The sequence below is a fragment of the Schistocerca piceifrons genome, chromosome 1 (assembly GCF_021461385.2).
Source record: "Schistocerca piceifrons isolate TAMUIC-IGC-003096 chromosome 1, iqSchPice1.1, whole genome shotgun sequence".
In the NCBI taxonomy this organism is placed as follows: Eukaryota; Metazoa; Arthropoda; class Insecta; order Orthoptera; family Acrididae; genus Schistocerca; species Schistocerca piceifrons.
This window is the reverse complement of record NC_060138.1, coordinates 1,062,631,619-1,062,655,743: the sequence shown is the minus strand read 5'-3', so window position 1 is coordinate 1,062,655,743 and position 24,125 is coordinate 1,062,631,619. Positions and strand designations below refer to the sequence as shown.

Below are 24,125 nucleotides of genomic sequence, written 5' to 3'. Positions count from 1 at the left end.
AGATCAATCGAGAAAACAGGAAGAAGTTGTGTGGAACTATGAAAAAAATTAGTAAAATATACAAACTGAGTAGTCCATGGGATTGATATGCAACATCAAGGAGAGTATAAACACAGGAGCGCAGTGGTCCCGTGGTTAGCGTGAGTAGCTGAGGCACGGGAGGTCCTTGGTTCAAGTCTTCCCTCGACTGAAAATTTTACTTTCTTTATTTTCGCAAAGTTATGATCTGTCCTTTCGTTCATTGACGTCTCTGTTCACTGTAATAAGTTTAGTGTCTGTGTTTTGCGACCGCACCGCAAAACCGTGCAATTAGTAGACGAAAGGACGTGCCTCACCAATGGGAACCGAAAACATTTGATCACAAGGTCATAGGTCAACCGATTCCTCCACAGGAGCCGGCCGGAGTGGCCGAGCGGTTAAAGGCGCTACAGTCTGGAACCGCACGACCACTACGGTCGCGGGTTCGAATCCTGCCTCGGGCATGGATGTGTGTGATGTCCTTAGGTTAGTTAGGTTTAAGTAATTCTAAGTTCTAGGGGACTTATGACCACAGCAGTTGAGTCCCATAGTGCTCAGAGCCATTTCAACCATTTCAACCTCCACAGGAAAACACGTCTGATATATTCTATACAACACTGGTGACGGCATGTGTGTCACATGACAGGAATATGTTGTCGACCCACCTAACTTGTACACTTAGCGAATGGATAAAAAGATTCTTCTACCTTGCCCGATTTAGGTTTTCTTGTGGATGTGATAATCACTCCCAAAAAAGTGATGAAAACATAAGAGTTTGTCACATAAACTGAAAATAAAAAGTTAAAGTTTTCGGTCGAGGGAACACTTGAACCTAGGACCTCTCGTTCCGTAGCTGCTCTCGCTAAGCAGGAGACCACGGCGCTCCTTGACTCTCATTGTCCTTGATGTTACCTATCTTCGCATGGACTACTCCGTTTGTATATTTTATTAATTTTTTTCATAGTTTCACACAACTTCTTCCTGTTTTCTCGATTGATCTGTGTTCAGTTTTTCAAGGCCTATCCACTGTGCCAACTTATAACTAAATCTGAGGGGGGTGCGATGGGGAGGTTCCCTTGTTAGTGGTAACAAGTCACAAGCCTGTGTGCATGCAACCGTGGTAAATTTTGCTCATACTGACCGATCACCTCTGCACTCTGACAATGATTTCAGACGCTTTTGGGACTTGGAAACTATAGGGATTACTGCCGATCAGGATCTACCTGTGAACAACAAAGATACGAGACTTCTTGAAGAGTTTAGAGCATCTTTCTCTATAAAGGATCATCGAGCAGTCGTTACACTTCCCAAAATGCAACATAAAGTGCTTTCGGGTAACAGACCTATCGCGGAAAAACGATTCTAGCACCTCAGGGAAAGATTCCAACGTCAAGAGACATTTAAGCAAATGTATTTCGATCTTATGCTAGACTACATTACGAAGCGGCAAGTAGAGGTCGCTCCCATCCCACTCTCAGGAAAGGAGCTATTTTATCTCCCTCATCATGCAGTGAGGAAGGAGAAATACGGAACCACTAAGTGGAAAATAGTCTTTGACGCCTCATCTCACGAAAACAATGCACCTTCTCTGAATGAGGTATTAGAAGTAGGACCGAACCTATTACCAGAGATTCTGGAAATTTTACTGCGTTTCAGATTATATTCTACGGCTATCGTCGCGGACATCACACAAGCTTTCCTTCAATTAACCTTGAACGAAAAGGACAAAGACTTGACCAGATTTTTCTGGTTCAAGATTAGCCAGGATCAAACAGGAAATCTTCAAACGACGGACGAACTAACAGAATACCGTTTTAACAGACTCCCATTCGGCCTGACCTGCAGCCCATTTTTACTTTCTGCAGCACTAAGAGAACTTGCCGACAAGTGTATGACAGCATTTCCCACCGTGGCGCCACTTATAAACAAGACTGCATACATGGACGATTTTGTGATCTCAGTAGAAGGTGATAATTTGGTGATAACTATATACTATGAACTTGTAACCCTAATGAAATTGATCAGTCTCCCCTTATCAAAATGGGCTATCAACTGTGAACAACTCCACACTATCTGGAGGGCAGAAGGGCGAGAACTCCACACCCAGACTCAAGTTTTAGGTGTAGACTGGAACACCGCAGGTGACTACTTCTGTATCGATCCTAGCGAAATCATCAGAAGGTCGTCAGAAGAGCCAGCCACCAAACGACTCCTTTTACAATGTACGGCTAAATTCTATGACCCACTCTGACTGTTTTCCCCAGTTTCTCTTGTTGGGAAATTGCTATTCCAGGACACATGGTGCCGAGGAATTGGCTGGGATGAACTTATGCCCTGGGACTTAGGGGCACGATGGCGCACTTGGATATCTAGCTTACCTTCATTGTCACATATACGTGTCCCTAGATGGATAGCTACAGCTCATGGAAGAGACTCTCAGCTGCACGTATTCTGTGACGCCTCGGAAAAGGCATATGGAGCAGCTTTGTACATTCGTACTGTCTTAGATGATGACGTCGTAACCCATTTAGTCTGTAGCAAGAACAGACTTGCTCCTATTAAGAAGGTGACATTGCCTCGACTCGAACTTTTAGCAGCAGTAGTTGGGACCAGACTATTGTGTTACTTTTGCCGCGCAACAGACTTTAAAATTGCCCGTGCGATACTGTGGACGGATTCTACAATAACACTAAGTTGGATTCGCTGTGATCCTAACAGATGGAAGACCTTCGTTTGTAATCGTGTAACTGAGGTACAAACACACACGACTCCCACGCAATGGAAACACTGCCCAGGACCAGACAATCCTGCTGACCACCTCTCACGTGGACTCCTCGGCTACCAAATGAATTCTTTGGACATTTGGTGGCATGGGCCGCCTTGGCTTACACGCCCCCCTGAATGCTGGCCAAACAACGATACTCCAACGATGGTACGACTTCCTCCCGAAGAAAAGAGGAAGAAAACGCAGAGCCAAGTTTTGTCGATATCTACGCCAACCAGCCTTTTGAACTTACTTAAATTCAGCTCATACTGGAAACTCATTCGTATCACAGCATGGACTCTCCGTTTCCTACACAACATTCGTCAGAAGAATAAATCTTCAGGAGAACTTACAGCCACCGAATTATCAGCTGCCAAAATGTATTGGATTCGAGTGGGCCAGAGAGATTCCTTCCCCAACGAATTACATGCACTTCAGAATAACTTACCACTGCCAAGAGAGTCAAAAATCGCACGATACAATCCTTTCCTAGAAGATGGACTGATACGTCTAGGAGGTCGACTGCAGTGCACTAGCCTAAATAGGGAACAAAAACATCCTGTACTCCTTGACGGTTCCCACCACTTCACACAATTGGTTATTCGAGAGACACACATCCGCCTTCATCACTTTGGTGTTCGTTCTGTACTATCCGAACTGCGAACCGAATTTTGGATCCTTAGAGCTCGTCAGGCCATCAAAAGAATCCTATACTCATGCCTCGCATGCAAGATCTTGAAGAATCCACGAGGGCAACAGATCGAAGCACCGCTGCCACCTGAACGAGTTTCACCTGCCAAACCATTTGCTGTAACCGGAATAGACTTTGCTGGCCCACTATTCATCAAAGTGGGGAAGGAAACGCACAAGTCATATATCACTCTTTTCACTTGTGCTACCACACGAGCTGTACACCTCGAACTCTGTACAGACTTGTCAACGGACAAGTTTCTTATGGCACTTCAGCGATTCGCCGGAAGACGCGGACTACCCCACACGATATATACAGATAACGCGGAAACATTCCACGTCACGAATATGGAACTAGCCCAACTTTGGAAGGCATTAACCACCACAAAATCTTATCAGTTCCTCGCCCACCACGGTATTACTTGGAAATTCATTGTCTCCCGTGCGGCTTGGTGGGGAGGATGGTGGGAAAGAATGGTGGGCACTATAAAGCGTTGCCTACGGAAGGTACTGGGACTCGCAAAGCTCATTGAGGAACAACTGAACACCACCTTGATCAGTATTGAAGCCGCGGTGAACTCCAGGCCCATCACACCAGGAGATGATTGTGATGCACTCACACCATCCCATTTTCTGGCGGGAGAAAAACTTACGACTATTCCGACGGGACCAGAGCCTTCAGCGAGCACGAATTTAACAAAGGAATTCCGACTGAGACAGCAACTCTGTGACAGTTTTTGGAACCGTTGGGTTAAAGAATACCTATTGGAGCTCCGGAACTACCATGAAGTTAAACGCCCATCGGGACGAGTCATCCCCTTTCGCCCTGGCGACATCGTGCTGATCCAAGAGGACCTTCGTCCGCGACATATGTGGAAGAAGGCCAGGATAGAAAAGGTACTACCAGGAAGAGACGGCAGGGTAAGGACGATAATACTCCGGACACCAGAAGGTTACATCATTAGCCGTCCTGTGCAATTGGCCGTACCTTTGGAGGTCGACCAGGGTGGGGAGGATGTCACAGAGTGATGTACTTCTCGCAAGTGAGAGACTGTTTGTTTACTCTTAGGACAATGTATCTTTGACTTGTTATATTGTGTGTTCTGTGACTATGTAATAAAGTGTTGTTAGACTGCTAATCGCGGCTCTACTGTGATTCACGACAGACCGTTCCACTTAGCAAGGGGAGAACCGCAGCGGAAATGACCAAGGAAAAGCCCTTGGATGTTATTACGCAAGGTACATATAACCTGCGGCCACGAGCTTGACTCCATTCCACCACCAGCAATGGAGGATAAAGCTTTGAGAACGCTAGCCGCTTGTGCTAGCGAAACGTCAGAAAATCATCAAACATACGTTGTCCGAAGAACCCGAGACAGAAGCAAAATGGTTCAAATGGCTCTGTGCACTATGGGACTTAACATCTGTGGTCATCAGTCCCCTAGAACTTAGAACTATTTCAACCTAGCTAACCTAAGGACATCACACACATCCATGCCCGAGGCAGGATTCGAACCTGCGACCGTAGCGGTCGCGCGGTTCCAGCCTGAAGCGCCTAGAACCGCACGGCCACACCGGCCGGCAGACAGAAGCAAACAGGCAATTTGTCGACAAGTGCTCACGAAAGCCTTGATAATTTTGTAAGTAATATTCTGTTGAAGTATACACGGATGGAAGGAAATCAGACGACGGAATGGGCTCAGGAACAGGTATGCTTATCAACCAGAAGCTTACTCATCAATTACAGCACAAACTGGATAATGAAAGCTCAAATAACTAAGGAGAACAATTTGCTTTTGACTCGAAAGCGTGTCCACTATAACGATACCTAACGGCCACAGCTCGTTGTTTAAGCAGCCTATGCCACTAAATGTAGCACTAGTGCGTGGTACTCTTGTAAACTCGTATTTTCGACGAGATACTGTATATCGATTTCCTTTCATATGGTAAGTTTTGCTTTTTGCACTCGGCTGTTTTGCTAAATTGGGACACACTGCAAGAAACGATCCTTGAGAGGATACGGAGTAAAAATTTGCATGTGGGCATATGGCAGGAAATGACTTCTAAGGGACAGATCTTTCACACTGACCCCGGTATCAGTACCAGGCAGGAGACTCGCAAGCGTGCGACAACTGTCACTATCCATACCACTTCCAACGTGTGCAGGCGTTCTCATCTAAGGACTTGCTCCACAGCGACAGTTTTGTCGCTCGTTCGTCGCTCAGGCCACCATGACTATTCACAGGTGAGGCTATCTTTATGATGGACGGTGTCATCAATCTTCACAACACCCCTGCAGATTATGGAGAATTCCGATGGTATTCTGGCAGCCAACTATCAGCACCAATTCATCATAAATGTAGGGGCGAGGATGATAGGCGACAGTCTCATGGGACAGGTTATCCTTCCACAACATCTCACAGGCGAGGTATATCTGCGCTTCCTGCGTCCCCGTCTAGAAAACGTGTCTTTGGTGGTACGAAGGGTAGTGTGGTCAGAGCATAGTGGTTTTCCAGCTCACTATTCTGTTGGGTGTGGAGCTAAAACACTAATACAGACAAAACATTCCCACTTTCTTGGTGTGTTTTCACGTGTGATTTCTGCTGCATCCTTGGGCGTCGACTGTGTCACAGCCGCTTTGTCATCTCCTTCGTAGGGAAGAAGGGTATGGCGTCTTGGCTGCTGCCTTACTCTGCAGCCACAAGCCACGCAATTGAACGCTGCAGGTTGCCTCCCCATCAAGGCGCCTGCAACGCAATCGCAGCTCATCCTGTCAGCGGCAGTCTGTTACGGCGCCGCATCTGACGGAGTTCTACTTACAGTTTCAATGCCGTTCTTTGTTGTCCAGCCAAGTTTTATTGATTTAAAAGAACTTACCGTCTTACTCTCTTAATTTCCTTACTTGTATCGAATACTTGCGTCATCAGTTAATTACATCAGTTCCCTCTAGCACATTATTCCTTTTACTTAGGGGCCCCTTTCAGGTAAACCCCATTTCACGCACTGTCTTGTGCAAAATATCTTTCTGCCAGAGATAATGGATTTTCCGTTTTACAGCAATAAGTAATTTGGGTAACGCCGAAACTATCCGTTGGAACTGTCTTTTAATCAATGTAAAAGTCCCCCGACGTTTTTCGAATTACCGATTTTTGAAAGCTGTTTACAGCGATGGATTTTTTCCCAAATTTCTTAGCGCTCTTTCTTGGTGGTTCTAATAACCCGTATGGTTTATTTTCGCATTACTTTCTGATCCTCCTATTGAAGCAAGGCTGATTTTGGTATAAATTGCAGGCCTTTGATTGGTGCTGGCAATATTAGCCCTCAGTTCTTTTTGTGCCAAATACAAGCTCTTAATTACAATAGAGAGAAACTCCGAAGGTACTTCTCCTTTCTATTGTACACATTTTATTGTGATGTATTACACTTATCCTTCACTTCCAAGTAACTAACTACGTCGCAAAATACACTGAAGCGCCAAAGAAACCGGTAGGCATGCGTATTCAAATAGAAAGATATGTAAACAGACAGAATACAGCGCTGCGGTCGGCAACACCTATGTAAGACAACTAGTGTCTGGCGCAATCGTTGGATCGGTTACTGCTGCTACAGTGGTAGGTTATCAAGATTTAAGTGAGTTTGAACGTGGTGTTATCGTCGGCGCACGAGCGATAGGACACAGCGTCTCCGAGGTAGCGATGATGTGGGGACTTTCCCGTACGACGATGTCACGATTGTACCGTGAATATCAGGAATCTGGTAATACATCAAATCTCCGACAGCGTTGTGGCTGTAAAAAGATCCTGCAAGAACTTGACCAACGACAACGGAAGAGAATCGTTCAATGTGAGAGAAGTGCAACTCTTCCACAAACTGCTGCACATTTCAATGCCGGGCCATTAACAAGTGTCAGCGTGCGAAACATTCAACGAAACATAATCGATATGGGCTTTCGGAGTCGAAGGTCCACTCGTGTACCCTTGATGACTGGACGACAGAAAGCTTTAAGCCTCGCCTGGGCCCCTCAACCCCGACATTGGACTGCGATGACTGGAAACGTGTTACGTGATCGGACGAGTCTCGTTTCAAATTGTATCGAGCGCATGGACGTGTACGGGTATGGAGACAACCTCATGAATTTATGGACCCTGCATGTCAGCAGGGGACTGTTCAAGCCGGTGGACGCTCTGTAATGGTGTGGGAGTGTGTGCAGTTGGAGTGATATGGGACCCATGATACGTCTAGATACGACTCTGACAGGTGGCACATACATAAGCATCCATTCATGGCCATTGTGCATTCCGACGGACTTGGATAATTCCAGCAGAACAATGCGATAACCCACACGTCCAGAATTGCTACAGAGTGGCTCCAGGAACACTCTTGTGACTTTAAACACTTCCCCTGGCCACCAAACTCCCCAGACGTGAGCATTACTGAGCATATCTGGGATGCCTTGCAACTTGCTGTTGAGAACAGATCTCCACCCCCTCTTACTCTTACGGATTTATGGACAGTCCTGCAGTATTCATGGTGTCAAGTCGCTCCAGCACTACTTCATATATTAGTCGAGTCCATGCTACGTCGTGTTGCGGCACTTCCGCGTGCTTGCGGGGGCCGAACACGATATTAGGCAGGTGTACCAGTTGTTTTGGCTCTTCAGTGTATATTAACTGAACTGACTGGCGCCGATAACTAAAATCACACGAACAGAATCAACGTTACCAATAAAAGCATCCGAAATGGAAAATGGAAAGGTCTTCGAATATTGGACTGTGGGGCCTAAAGTGCAAACAAAGCAGCGAATGTTTCACACCATTGAGCTTTCACAATTAGTGTGACTCATTCATGAGTATACAATTGTTTAACTACCCAGAGACGTACGTTTCCGTTCCAGCAAATGTTGTAGACGCTTTTCACAGTTAGCTGGAATCGTCGGGATCTTTCGCTGCTTATACGCTACACAATTGTTGCTCGCCAAAATATTTCATACTTCCTCAACTAGCTCCTTTGCGGGAAGTCTGTATAATGTAGTGTTACAACGTGTCGTAAGAAAATAAGTTATCACTCTAACAAAACTCTCGGAAGAATCATCCAGATCGAACATTATTGACAACATCCACTTTATACCGTCCTCTGTCACACTGTTCCTCAATAAAATGCATTCCTGGACGTGTTAGCGAAATTTTCAGAGCCACTGGAGGTACATCCTTACTCTATCTGAACTACATCGTGACTCCTCTACAAAGTAATCCTCGCAGTCAATGTACCATCTACAGATCACAGGATTTCGCTCTTCTCTAATTGATTGAGATAAATTATGGCATGAGAACTGTACCTAACCTCTTGTTGAGATGTGATCGGCATATTCGATTTCCCAGCCCAAGCCCATTAACGACTGTAATACACTCCCCAAGCCCGTTAACGACTGTAATACACTCCCCAAGCCCATTAACGACTGTAATACACACCCCAAGCCCATTAACGACTGTAATACACTCCCCAAGCCCATTAACGACTGTAATACACTCCTCAAGCCCATTAACGACTGTAATACACTCCTTAACAAAAAAAAGGGAAGCTCCTGGAAAGGGAGCAGGAAACGAAAAGAAACTTCATGGGCACAAGGGTAGGTGACGTTATTTCAGTGATAACAAAAACGAGTCAAATTTTGTAAATAACTCGGCAGTATCAGCCCGCTTACATACATAACGTTGCTCCCCTTCGACTTGGACGCACGTTTGAAAGGGTCTCATAGGGTCGTTTTATTCTCTCCTGAAGCAAGCTGGCCTACAACTGTTGTAACTGGTCGTTGATACCGCGCATGATGACACATCCGAAAGGATGGAAGGAAGAATAGGGTTTAGCGTCACGTCCACGTCGAGATCATTAGAGACGGAGCACAAGTGCAGTATGTTTCAAGGATGGGCCAGGAAATCGGCCGTGTCCTTTCAATGAAACCTGATTTAGCGAAACCGCAGAAAACCTAAATCTGGATGGCCGGACGCGGAACTGAACCGACGTTCTCCCGAATGCAAGCCCAGTGTGCAGACGATTGTAGTGTCATAATAAATCCCATTAGAGAGAAAGTAACAGACGAGGTGGTAAATGATATTTTCCAAAGAATTATGAAGTGGTTCTCAGAAAACGGACTTTCCTTAAATTTTGAAAAAAAACGCTATATTCAATTTTGTACACCTTATTAACAATTGTATTAGTACATGAGCAGGAGTCGGTAATTAGGATAGAATAATAGAATACTCCAAATTTTTGGGTTCACATACTGACGAAAAGATGAACTGGAAGGGGCATTTTACTGAGCTTCTCAAACAATGAACTTCAGCTACTTTTACTCTTGGGATAATTGCTAATCTTGGAAATAAACGAATGTACCTCCTGACATATTTTGCTTATTTCCACTCAACAATGTCTTATGGAATAATTTTCTGGGGAAATTCATTTGATAGAAAGAAAGTAGTGATAGAACAAAAGCGGGCAGCAAGAACAATATGTGGTGTTCACCCACAAACTCATGTAGGTAACTCTTCGAGGAGCTAGACATTTTAACTCCGCCTTCTCAATATATACAATCACTATTAAAATTGGTAGTAAATAATCCATCACAATTTGAGAACAGTGACATTAACGTCTATTACACTAGAGGGAATAAAGATCTTTGTTGCCTTTTGCCCAATAAGTAAACGTTTGACAAGTAGGAAGGCAATTTTTAAATATAACTTTTAATCATATCTTCTGCGCAACTCCTTCTATTCCGTTGACGAATTTCTACTTAGAAATTAGTAGCCAGACTAATGGTGGCACCATGTTTTAAATGCAGTTGCATGAGTAGGATTAAAAAATAATGTCTTCATTGATGTTAGCACTAATCATGTACACATTTCCTGTAAACTGACACGTTCCACGTCACTTCGACAACAGAATCGCTCAAATGATCCTTGGAACGTTCATCTCACTAACTAACCAGTGCGCCCCCTCGCACGGTAGTTGACATCGAGCTGGGCCGAACATCTCCTGTTGGGGACAGATCTCGGAATTTTGCTGACCATAGAACGTTGTCCTCCTGAAAAATGGCACCACGAATGGCAGCACGATGCTGTCGCATGAGAGGATGCAGGGGAAAGTCCGTGATGTATCGTTGTGGCGTCAGAGTTTCCTCAATCAGTACCAGCCGTGACATGAAGTCATACCGAATGGCTATTCATGCCATGACGCGAAGGGTAACACGGCTGTGCCTCTTCAAACACTGGGAAAATGGGACATATCTCCATGTCGCCGCCATGCTCTTCGTAGGGATGTGAAAAACCGATAAACATTTTTCGGTATGTGTTTGCTTTCGGTTATAACAGGTGTTTTAGTTTTTTACTAATAATGTGGTAAAAAACTGAAATATTAGATAGTCATTACAGCAATGCTTAAATTTTTGGTTTTTAAAGATATCTTCTTTACAGAACGAGTAATTTTTATTCGTAACATTTGCTTTGCTTTGAATTATTGCTTCATTATAGAAAATGGAAAAAGCGATCAGTGCTATTTTAATAACAATTCCGACAGAAACGAGCAACAAATACATGGCATAAGAATTGGAACGGCATTGCTGAAACGTCTTACCATGTGGTATGGCCTATGACGTGTGTACATGGGGTGTGCAAGAATTGGCTGATCTGGTCTATATGGTACTTTCTGTGTCGTCCTCGGACATCAATTGTATTACAGAATGGCACCATTCCTAGTCTGGAAGTGTTTAGGAAGTGCAGTATCAATGAAGTACAGTGCTCCATTTGAGTTAAAAGATTAGAAACGGGAGGAGGCACAATACACTTGTGACCTAATAAAGGAGGAAACTTAAAAATTAACAGTTCATTCATAGTTTGCAATAAAAATAGAAATCAGTTGATCAGCTGCCTGTAAAGAACATGTCTTTTTATGTTTCTAGCCCTCGAAAACGGACAAATTAACTAGACAAATTATATTCTTCAAACTCGTATTTCATTCTTTGGCACCGACTACTCGTAATGTCCAAATAGTGGTATGATCTCTGATTACAACATAATCGTACTTTGGCTTACACCATACTGGCAAGCCACTTGCCTGAAGCTTGTATTAGGCTTCGCCTCAAAATCTGTAGAACCTGGTCTTCCAAATCTAGTGTACGCACAGTCCGCCGCCTCCACGCGCATTCGTTTGTCTGAAATACCAATGATCATACAAACGCCCAAAAAGGGCTTGAAATGTTGTGCGATGTGTTTGCTGTCTGTGAGGCTACTTGTTTTGGTACAGCAGTCCTGTCTCTCGACCGTTTCCATCCGCTTGACCGTGCACAAACACCATTTCGGCCTGTTCCCGACACGAATACCGGACCATTCTGGTGCTTGCAGTATGCCGCATCAATCACACAGCCTGCAACACACAAGGAGTACACGGTACGTAGTCAGAGGAACTTCCATTCGTCAGCGCCATCTACCGTGTGGTGACGGTGCACTTCCGGACACATGTTCATAGGATCTTTTTCCCCCATTTCCAGTCAAGAACCCGTCCCTGCACTTCGTTAGTTCTACTAATATTCACCCTGAAAATATTTAATACTTTTTGCTCTGTAAGATAACTGTTTCTCATTTGTGTCTGAAGATTGCATAAAGGTGGAACGCATATAATTGTAAAGTTGAAACCTCCCCTTAGAAAAATTAATGGATTACTGTGCTGATAAACCTCTTACATTATTTGATTTCCAAACAGCTGAGCAGAACCGAACGTACCCAGACATTTCGCTCTTTACCTATTCTGATCAACACTAAACTGACAGCCAATATTTTTAGCGCAACGCAATCTGACTTTCAATAATCCCTACAAAAGAATGGCCCTGACTAACATTAACCTATACGTTTCACAAATCACTTACCTCACGAAAATCTTCGTTACTTTAACTACTGCAATACAGCGAGCGCCACTACTGCCAGCTAAATAAAAGATTCAAACTACTGAAGGGACTAACTACTGATAGGCATAGTTAGCAAATGAAAGATCTTGATAGAGAACAAGCAATGTATTTACCTTAATAGTGTTCAAAAGTCATAATATATATATATCAGTCCATGATATCCAATATTACAAATTTACTCTTTCTGATGGACACACGTCCTGATCGTCCGCTCTCAAAATTCCGCCATCTCTCTCCGCACATCCACCACTGCTGGCGGCTCACCTCCAACTGCGCAACGCTACGCGCTGTTAACAGCCAACTGCCCAACACTACAATAGCATATACTCCAACAATGCAAACCAACCACAGCCTTCACACAGCACAGTCAGTGATTTTCATATATAGCACTACGTGGCGTTACCAACATAAAAACCTAAACAGCCTACTTACAAAATGTATACAAAAAAAGCGATGGGATGGAGAATTATGTTGTCTAATGCCATTACGGTCGCGGACTCTTTTAATGACTTTATGTCTTCATTGGAGTCCAGAGGTTTGTGTGTGGTTTAGCGACTGGAGATGTGTTCGCACAGCGACACTCCACAGCGTGGTAGGAGAACTCCCTAGTTTCATATACACATAGAACATTCACGAGCGATCAGTACTGCCTCTATATGAATGGTTAAGTGTAGTGACCACTACTTGGTATGGTCCAGCGCGTTCTGCTCGTCATCAGACAGAGTGGAGCCGGGCATCGGTGAGGTGTACTTACCGCCGCCGTTCTTGTAGCAGAGGTAGGGGAAGCGCCAGACGTTGGCGAGGTCGACGGCGAACCCGATGACGGAGAGCAGGAAGTCGACCTTCTTGCCCCACGTCTCGCGCCCGTCCTCCTCCCCAGACACCGCCGACCTGCTCTTGGGCTCCATGGCGGGCAGCACCCGCGGCCGCGCGCTGCAAACACACACGTCACGTGGTGAGCACACAGCGGCCCCAGTTCTACATCTACATCTACATCTACATCCATACTCCGCAAGCCACCTGACGGTGTGTGGCGCAGGGTACCTTGAGTACCTCTATCGGTTCTCCCTTCTATTCCAGTCTCGTATTGTTCGTGGAAAGAAGGATTCAAATGGTTCAAATGGCTCTGAGAACTATGGGACTTAACATCTGTGGTCATCAGTCCCCTAGAACTTAGAACTACTTAAACCTAACTAACCTAATGACATCACACACATCCATGCCCGAGGCAGGATTCGAACCTGCGACCGTAGCAGTCGCGCAAAAAGAAGGATTGGCGGTATGCCTCTGTGTGGGCTCTAATCTCTCTGATTTTATCCTCACGGTCTCTTCGCGAGATGTACGTAAGAGGGAGCAATATACTGCTTGACTCCTCGGTGAAGGTATGTTCTCGAAACTTTAACAAAAGCCCGTACCGAGCTACTGAGCGTCTCTCCTGCAGAGTCTTCCACTGGAGTTTATCTATCATCTCCGTAACGCTTTCGCGATTACTAAATGATCCTGTAACGAAGCGCGCTGCTCTCCGTTGGATCCCTGTCTATCTCTTGATACAGTGGGGAGGAGGAGGCAGACAATTGTCCTTGTGTGCATCCATACCACAGGTTACACATTTGGCTGCGTGTCGACAAGACGTTCTAGTGTGGTTGAAACGATGAAACTGGTAGCAGCGCATCAGGTTCGGAATGTACGACCAGACTGTGATAATTTCATAGCCTGCTTTGATCTTGGATGGCAGCACCACTCTATCAAAGGTGAGGAATCTAGCTTTTACATTACATGGTGGACGGCAATGAAACCCTGTTCAGAGAAGTAAGACTGGATTTCGGTCCTTGGTTAGATCATTGAGTAGCCTGGTGAAAATTACACCACGAGAAGAATTCAAAATTATATGGACCTCGACACAAACAGGGTAGCCATTAAGAAGTGAGGTGTCAAATAGTAGTTGTGCTTGAGAATCAGAAGCAGTCTCTAAGCAAAGTGAGATTCCATAAACGAGAGTAGGGTTTCACAAGGCCAGCAACTGCATCAACATCTTTCTGAATAATAAATGGATTTACCGTGGTGAAGGACTGACTGTTTTCAGCAAGTGAGACCATGAAGAACAGTGGTGCAGCGGGAAGGGTTTTTGAATCGCTAGCCTCATTACGTTTTGTAGATGTGGACTGGGAAGACGAGTGATTCATTGCGAGAAAATCCTCCGTGATTGCCAGCGTCTCTGGTGATGTGCTCCTTCCAACTGGGGCCTCCCTTTACAAGGAGGCACACCCGCCTTAGGTGATCGTTTACACCTCAGGTCACACCTCCTGAACACCTGACAGAGGGACCGATCGGCAATTTGGGAAGGCTGCAGCTCAGGCAATCAGCCCTCCCTGAGCCTGGCCTGTACCAGGGGGTACACGCAAACCCTACCTGGTGATCTGGGACTGGGAATTACGCGTTACCCAGTCACCTGTCACGCATCAGATGCGTGGGCTGGCCTTCAGGAACGCGCAGGGAGGAAGAAGAAAAAGAAGAACCTCAAACGCAACGCCGAAGCGGAGGAACGAGAGGCGAAGGGAAACAAAGAAAGGGAAAGAGCGAAAAACCAAAGTGAGACTTTCTGACGCCAGGGACAGACAATGCAGAATATTCACAGTTAATCACAGTACTCTCGGTCACAACAGTCTCAGTTCCTCATATACAATTCTGTTATGGATCACAATCTGCACTTGTAATGAAATCAAGTCAATAACACAATAAGAAAAGTACGACAAAAGCATGTCGTTCAATATTACAATCAAAATTGTACAGAATTCTTTTGGAACATGGAACACCAAAGACGTATGTTAGACTTATACACTCCTGGAAATTGAAATAAGAACACCGTGAATTCATTGTCCCAGGAAGGGGAAACTTTATTGACACATTCCTGGGGTCAGATACATCACATGATCACACTGACAGAACCACAGGCACATAGACACAGGCAACAGAGCATGCACAATGTCGGCACTAGTACAGTGTATATCCACCTTTCGCAGCAATGCAGGCTGCTATTCTCCCATGGAGACGATTGTAGAGATGCTGGATGTAGTCCTGTGGAACGGCTTGCCATGCCATTTCCACCTGGCGCCTCAGTTGGACCAGCGTTCGTGCTGGACGTGCAGACCGCGTGAGACGACGCTTCATCCAGTCCCAAACATGCTCACTGGGGGACAGATCCGGAGATCTTGCTGGCCAGGGTAGTTGACTTACACCTTCTAGAGCACGTTGGGTGGCACGGGATACATGCGGACGTACATTGTCCTGTTGGAACAGCAAGTTCCCTTGCCGGTCTAGGAATGGTAGAACGATGGGTTCGATGACGGTTTGGATGTACCGTGCACTATTCAGTGTCCCCTCGACGATCACCAGTGGTGTACGGCCAGTGTAGGAGATCGCTCCCCACACCATGATGCCGGGTGTTGGCCCTGTGTGCCTCGGTCGTATGCAGTCCTGATTGTGGCGCTCACCTGCACGGCGCCAAACGCGCATACGACCATCATTGGCACCAAGGCAGAAGCGACTCTCATCGCTGAAGACGACACGTCTCCATTCGTCCCTCCATTCACGCCTGTCGCGACACCACTGGAGGCGGGCTGCACGATGTTGGGGCGTGAGCGGAAGACGGCCTAACGGTGTGCGGGACCGTAGCCCAGCTTCATGGAGACGGTTGCGAATGGTCCTCGCCGAGACCCCAGAAGCAACAGTGTCCCTAATTTGCTGGGAAGTGGCGGTGCGGTCCCCTACGGCACTGCGTAGGATCCTACGGTCTTGGCGTGCATCCGTGCGTCGCTGCGGTCCGGTCCCAGGTCGACGGGCACGTGCACCTTCCGCCGACCACTGGCGACAACATCGATGTACTGTGGAGACCTCACGCCCCACGTGTTGAGCAATTCGGCGGTACGTCCACCCGGCCTCCCGCATGCCCACTATACGCCCTCGCTCAAAGTCCGTCAACTGCACATACGGTTCACGTCCACGCTGTCGCGGCATGCTACCAGTGTTAAAGACTGCGATGGAGCTCCGTATGCCACGGCAAACTGGCTGACACTGACGGCGGCGATGCACAAATGCTGCGCAGCTAGCGCCATTCGACGGCCAACACCGCGGTTCCTGGTGTGTCCGCTGTGCCGTGCGTGTGATCATTGCTTGTACAGCCCTCTCGCAGTGTCCGGAGCAAGTATGGTGGGTCTGACACACCGGCGTCAATGTGTTCTTTTTTCCATTTCCAGGAGTGTAGAAGCGAGTTTGAAAAACATAAAAGGTAGAGTACGCGTGGGGAAATTGGAGTCAAAAGAATTTGTAATAAAGAACGGACTTAAGCAGGGAGATGCCCTGTCTCCGCTACTTTTTAATTAAGTCCTAGAATACATTGTACGAATGGGAGCAGATAATTCAGAGGGTGTGGAGTTAAATGGAAATATTAAGATATTAGGGTATGCAGAGGATCTAAACATCATTAGCAATAGGAAAGAATTTGTAACAGCAAATGCGAATGCGTTAATCAGGACTAGTGAAGATGTAGGTCTAAGGATATAAGTGAAGACAAAACTAAATACCTGGTTATTACTAGAATGCCAACAGCAGTAGATCAGGAAATGTTAAGAGTTGGATACATGCAGTTTGAAAAAGTGAACACATTTAACTATCTAGGCGTGGACATCACTTCGAGAAATGAGATTGAACCCGAACTGAAGAAGAGATTACGAGCGGGAAATGGGTGCTACTTCTCACTGAATAGATTACTTTCATAACGGATATTGTCTAGGAATTTAAAGATTAGAATATACAAAACTATTAATCTACCAGTTATGCTGTATGGGTGTGAGACTTGGTCTCTCACTGTGCAAAATGAAAAGCCGTTTCGAGTATTTGAAAACAAAATTTTTAGGAAAATTTTCGGAACAAAAAGGGATGACATTAGCGGAGAGTGGCGAAAACTGCATAACGAAGAGGTTCACGAACTCTATTCAAGCCCTGAAATAATCAGTATTATTAAATCATGTAGGCTGCGATGGGCAGGTCACGTAGCTCGAATGGATGAGGGCAGGGCAGCGCGCAGAGTATTGGTCGGGCACTTAGAGGGAAAACGTCCAGTGGGGAGACCGAGGCGTAGATGGGAGGACAATGTGAAGGCTGATTTGAGGAGCCTAGGTATTGAAGGGGAATGGAAGGAACCAGCCCAAGACTGGGACAGATGGCGAAAATACGTTGCTGCGGTAATGGACTCTCGAGTCCGGTATGACCAGTGAGTGAGTAAGTAATGTACGATACCACTGAGTATCGATATCTAAAGTTTAATACAAATAACTTGACATATACACATATTCATAAGAAAATAGTTGTTTCACATTTAAACATTCGTATTATACACATCTGTATTAACGTTGAAGCATTTCATTTAAATTTCTTTAAAATTCAGTTTTACTATTACAAAGCTGTACCAGCGATTATCATCGAAAAAGTTTTAAACTCTTTGATTTTATATTATATCTCCGCTCTTATTCGTTGTGCGCAGTATTGGCTGGAGATTAGTTGAAAATGGACAGCCTTGGCGGAAGAGCAGCTGTAAATGGACACTCTTCGCAGAAGAGCTATTGTAAATCGAGCTGATGTGTCTTTAGAATACTTCTGAAGGCAGAACTATTTAGCGCTCATATTTCAGTGCGTACTACTAGCTGTTTCAGAGTTCAGAAACTTTATTTCTTTCAATAATCGAAGTCACACGAATAACACAGTTCTTTCGCCAGTTAACGCTTCTTCGTATCGAAAATAGGATTCGAGACCAGTACCATACCCCACAGAAGAGAACCAGACCACTAACGAAATAACGAGAAAATAATATTTTATAACTGTAGATGTCGATGATGGGTTCGATGCAACTCACTTGAAATAAATAATCGAAGTCTGTTTTTAAAACATCATTGAACGTTAAGGATGAAGACCCCGTTACAAACTTTAATCGTAGTTGTAAGATGAAAATAACACTGTTGCCGATTCGTACCTATCGAGCAGATATTGCACTGGACACTATCGAGCAGATATTGGGCAGGGCACTATTAAATCTGTAAAAGGGTAGAATTCGACAACGATTCATCTCGTTTTTGGATTTCAATCAGAACTATTCAGTTTTTATTACAATGATTTTCTTTTTGTTGTAATAATTTCATTAATATTAAATCTACCACTACCATTCATGCTTTGTACTCAAAATATTAAGCCTGAGAGCTGAACTTACTACACACAGATAATTCTGTGTGCTCAAAGTGTTATTCGCACTCCTGCAAAGCGTTCATTCCATTGGAACAGTCCATCGCAGCCATTCTGCAGTGGAACAGTGACTCGTTAATACGTTCGCCCTACTGGGTGTTAGTGTCTACAAAGTCTTCGTTCCCTCCGAACATTCCATCACATCTGTTCCGTGCAACATCTCTGACTCACCAATAGCTCTGCCGGAACGGGGTGTAACCGAGGAGGTTAGCATTATGGAAATATCGTAAAGTTACAAAATTGAAGTCAGCAACTTACAAACTCTGCCACATTTTTGTGACCAAAACATTGTGCTTAGCACGTGTGTATTGTAATATCGTTCCTCTAAATACGAACGTAAATTTTTGTACTTTCGCTACCTACGGATGAACAAACAGGAACGGAAAGTCTTTTGACAGTTTCTACAGGCAAATGCTTTAGCTAAAATAATACTTTTGGTTTTCACTCAGTGACTTTTGTGTTTACAGTATACAGGTTCACGAAGGACAGCGCAAGGAAGAGTTTGTGAAACAAGGCTTTGCGACGAAATATAGTCAAATACAGCTCAATATGTCCAGAGCGGTTACACGAAGTTCAGTTTGATGAAACATCAGCGTCATGTGTTCGCATCACAGCCTTGAATTTTTCATCGTTTCTGTCATACATGCAAGATTTAAGTTACACTAGCTTTTTTTAAATATATGATTGTTGTAATGTTTCAGTGCATGATACCTACTTATTTGACAGAATTTGATATTGGACTTGTTTGCCTTAGCTGTTGGCAGCTGGTGTCACAGCAGCTGTCTATGCATTGTGTATTTTAATTAAATGCTTACGTTTGAAATAATTTTATGCATCTCTTTGTTTTCTAGTGTTGCCAAAAGACGTTCTATCTCATGACATTCTAGTTCATATCAGCAGATAGTTATACACTGTGTGAAGTAAACAGGCAAAGCAGGAAGAAAATGAAGCTTCTTCAACAGCCAAACTGTCGCCTCAAGCAGCGAAATATTTGAATCATGTGATAAAAGCCTTTCAGAAGAAGACCTACGTATAGAAAGAATATTTCAGTGCTTAACACAGTGTGTAATGTCAATGAATCGTTGATGTTCTTACAAAATATGGCTCTGCTTTGAGGATTTCATCATCAGTACTTAACTTTTATTCTATAAAATAAATGGAAATGTCGTGTGGCTAGGGCCTCCCGTCGGGTAGACCGTTCGCCTGGTGCAGGTCTTTCAATTTGACGCCACTTCGGCGACCTGCGGGTCGATGGGGGTGAAATGATGATGATTAGGACAACACAACACCCAGTCCCTGAGCGGAGAAAAATCTCCGACCCAGCCGGGAATCGAACCCAGGCCCTTAGGATTGACAGTCTGTCACGCTGACCACTCAGCTACCGGGGCGGACTTTTATTCTATAAGAACATATGATTAAGTCAGGGTTATATTTGATAACTGTTTGCCACATCCCAGAAAAATAAGTCACAGGAAAGTTGGGCACTTGGTTTCATAACAGATGCAATATGTATGTCCACAGAACATAATTGATTTAGTAGTTAGTGAAGTTATGAATAAGTGTTTAAACAAGGCTGTATTTCTGAACTTGAATTTCTTACCCTCGACATTAGTGATCGCTTGATAATCACATGGTATTACAATCTACACTGCTTGAGAGCTGCTAAGGAAGAGAGACTTTGCTGGACAGGGATAATCACAGAGAATGATGGACGGCATGGAACAGAGTAAATACGTAATAGAGGTGGAGTAGTAAATTTATAACGAAAAGTGGTACAGATTTCACCACATATGAAAGCACGATAATAGATATAAATAACGCTCATATTTGACGCAGATCATACTCCAAACATTAAGGTCGATATCGGACTCTCAATAAGGAATTTGCCCTCCTCGGACACTAACGGACATTTTGCATCTGTTATTCTTGCTGGCTTTCAAATTGTTGAGGAGTCCTTGGGGTACATTGTCCCACTCCTCTCTCAAGGCGGTTTACAGTTCTTGCACTGTTCGGGCAGAATGTGTTCGTTGAGAAACACGTATGCCAAGAGTATCTCTGGCATGCCCTATAGTGTTTAAGTCCGCGGAGTACACAGTCCGCTCAATGCATTCAAAATCTTCACTTAACAATGTGTGCGACACATCAGCTGACCTGTATGAGTAGACAAGGTCGTCTATAAACAGAAAGTAGGGACCTATCGCACGCCTTAACAGACGGACGTGATCCACAATACTCTCGCTGCAATACCTCTGTACTGTAACAGTCCCTCTCTGAAAGGTGTGGAGCGTTGTCGACCATTGTGCGTAATGCCTACCAATCCCTTAACGCCTAGGCCATACCTAGGACGTGTGTAACGTGTTGCGCTCCCTCTTCGCACTAAATGGTGGCCAGATTCGCTAGTCACAATGAAGCGGGGTTCGTCGGGGGACATTACTCTGGACAATTGATGCGAAACCCAGCCAACGTGCTCCTACACCAACGACCTCTTCTCGACGATAGCGCATTTGAAGTGCGTCGTGAAATGGTTCTGGCAGAGATACGTGTGCCCAGTAGCAATTGCAAGGTTTGCAGCGATCTGCCTAGGAGTGAGATGTGTGTTCCTTTTCGCCAATAAACCTATGTATGGATGCTCTTCAGTTACAAATAAAGATCAGTTTAAAAGGAGCTTGAAATACTTTCTAGTGGCCTACTCCTTCTACTCCATTGACGAATTGTTTAATAGAAACAAATGATGTATTGTATATATTCATACAATTAGTATTGTTATTTCAGCTTTAAAAAATGACATGTTCCACATCCACGAGGATCTCCTCAGCACGGATCTATGGAACGAAAAACTAATCTAATCCAATCTAATCTCTTGCGGCGTGGCAGTCCGTGTATAGCCACCGGCGCGCTTTGGCCTAGCATTTCCACCTTTTTCACCGCTGGATGAGACTTTTGGACACACCCATTACTGTAGGCACTGTAGTGACACGTTGACCAGCTTCGATCCGTCCAACTACTCATCCACGATCGTAAGCACGCAAATGACGTCTTGCAGACATGTTTCCGCACCACACGGAATGTCACACTAATCGGTTCCACAACCTTCGTCAAACACCGTACTGCATGAACTGTCCATTGCACACAGAGCGTTCGTGCACAGGTTTTGCTTCAGTTAACTCGTCCCGCCCTCTAAATTTCATTTTACTATCATTGGTCAGATGTTCCGTAGCAATTGCCGGCTGTTCTGTAGCAATTGGCAGTTGTTCCTTACCAAGTGTCAATTGGAGTGAGACTGCTGAAAGTCGTTTCTCACAGAAACAACAGTAAGCGCAAATACATAAACCTAATTATTTTTGAAATACAGTAAACTAGATTTGACATAAACTGCACTGTTGATAATTTGCAAGCTTGTTTTGTTTGTGAAAGTAAAATAAAGATTTACTTTCACAGAGCACTGTAGTATCGTTTTGTTGCATATAAAATGAACATTTAAGAGTATAACTAATTTGTTGTTGAAATTACTTTTCACAGACATAATAGCTTAATAAATGTGCACTAGTGATTGAGTATAACTCATTTGTTGTTGAAATTACTTTTCACAGACATGATAGCTTAATACATGTGCACTGATGATTGTAATGTTTTCTAACTGGTTTGACGTGGCCCGCAACGAATTCCTATCCAGTACCAACCTTTTGATCTCAGAGTTGCACTTGCAACCTACATCCACAATTATTTGCTGGATGTGTTGCAGTCTCTGCCTTCCTCTACAGCTTTTTCCCTCTACAGCTCCCTCTAGTACCATTAAAGTTATTCCCTGATGTCTTAACAGCTGTCCTACCGTTTTCCATACATTCCTTTCGACGCTGATTCTTCGGATCCCTTATCTGATCAGTCCAACTGATTTTCAAAATACTTTTCTAACACCACCTCTCAAATACTTCAGTTCTCTTCTGTTCCGGTTTTCCCACAGTCCACGTTTCAATACAGTGCTGTTCTCCAAACGTATAGTCTTCGAGACTTCTTCCTAAAATTGAGGCCTATGTTTGATAAAAGTAGACTCCTCTAGGCCAGGAATGCCTCTTATGCCAGTGGTTGTCTGCTTCTTATGTCCTCCTTGCTCCGTTCGTCATGAGTTTTGCTGCGTAGGTGGCAGAATTTTTTGCTGCGTAGGTAGCAGAATTCCTTAACTTCGTCTACTTCGTGATCCCAGTTCTGATGTTAAGTTTCTCAATGTTCTCATTTCTGCTACTTTTAATTACTTTCGTCTTTCTCTGATTTCCTCTCAATCTATTTTCTATACTAGACTGTTCACTCCATTAAACAGATCCTGTAATTATTCTTCACTTTCACTGAGGATAGCAGTGTCATCAGCGAATCTTACCATTGACATCCTTTCACCATGAATTTTAATCCCACTCTTGAACATTTGCTTTATTTCCGTCATTGCTTCTTCGATGTATAGTTTGAACAGTAGGGGCGAAAGACTACAGCTCTGTCTTACACCATTTTTAATCCAAGCACTTCGTTTTTGGTCTTCCTGTCTTACTGTTATCTCTTGGTTCTCGTTCATACTGTATATTACCCGTCTTTCCCTAAAGCTTACTCCTATTTTTCTCAGAATTTCAAGTATCTCGCACCATTTTACATTGTCGAAGGCGTTTCCCACGTCGACAAATCCTATGAGCGTGTCTTGATTTTTCCTCAGTCTTTCTTTATCGACGGCAAATTCAGAACTGACGCTCTGGTGGCATTGCCTTTCCTAAAGCCAAACTGAATGTCAACTAATGGATGCTCAATTTTCTTTTCTATTCTTCTGTATATTATTCTTGTTAGCAGTGCCTACATTCTGAAAATCTTATATATTGATAGTGAAAGGATCGGAATGGTCTTGTGCCGTTTGTACTATTAAGCTTTACAGCTATTAGTCCAACTTAAATTAAAATAGTCAATGCTTAGCGAACGCTTAGCGAATGAAATTTCGCATCAACAAATTAATTTCTGCCTGATTATGAGTATTCCTCCACGGAAGTATAATCAGATCTGACTGTCATTTCAGTGGTTTTAAGTAAAGAGGGCAAGTTTCACACAAGGTTTTAAGGGAGATATCCTTGTTTTGATCACGAAAAGCTGGCGGGCTGCCACTCCCCTTGGCGTCAGTCAATGCCTGTGCAAATGTAACGTCATCTCCCTTTATAGTAACCTTCGTGGATGTAGCTCGTGGCTGTAACGCTTTTGTTCCTTCAGTCGCAATTTACAGGTGCTGTCTGCCAAGTGCAGAGACGTTCCACTGAGCAGACAGTGTCACAAGTCGAGCGAGGAAGCCGTAACACGTTTACAGCTCCAAATATGTTGTGGGTTCCTCACTGCAGTCCTGTATTCAGTATTACGAAAATGTAATATACTACAGGGTTCAAATGG

General features: G+C 44.3%; 1 protein-coding gene across 1 annotated transcript in view; it reads right to left on the bottom strand.

The window, feature by feature from the left end:
- Positions 1 to 24,125, bottom strand: part of LOC124777598 (sodium-dependent dopamine transporter) — a 360,017-nt gene that overhangs the window by 318,774 nt on the left and 17,118 nt on the right. Inside the window, exon 2 of the mRNA XM_047253064.1 lies at positions 13,180 to 13,358. Coding sequence (XP_047109020.1) covers positions 13,180 to 13,358 — 179 coding nt within the window. The remainder of the gene's footprint in view (positions 1 to 13,179; positions 13,359 to 24,125) is intronic.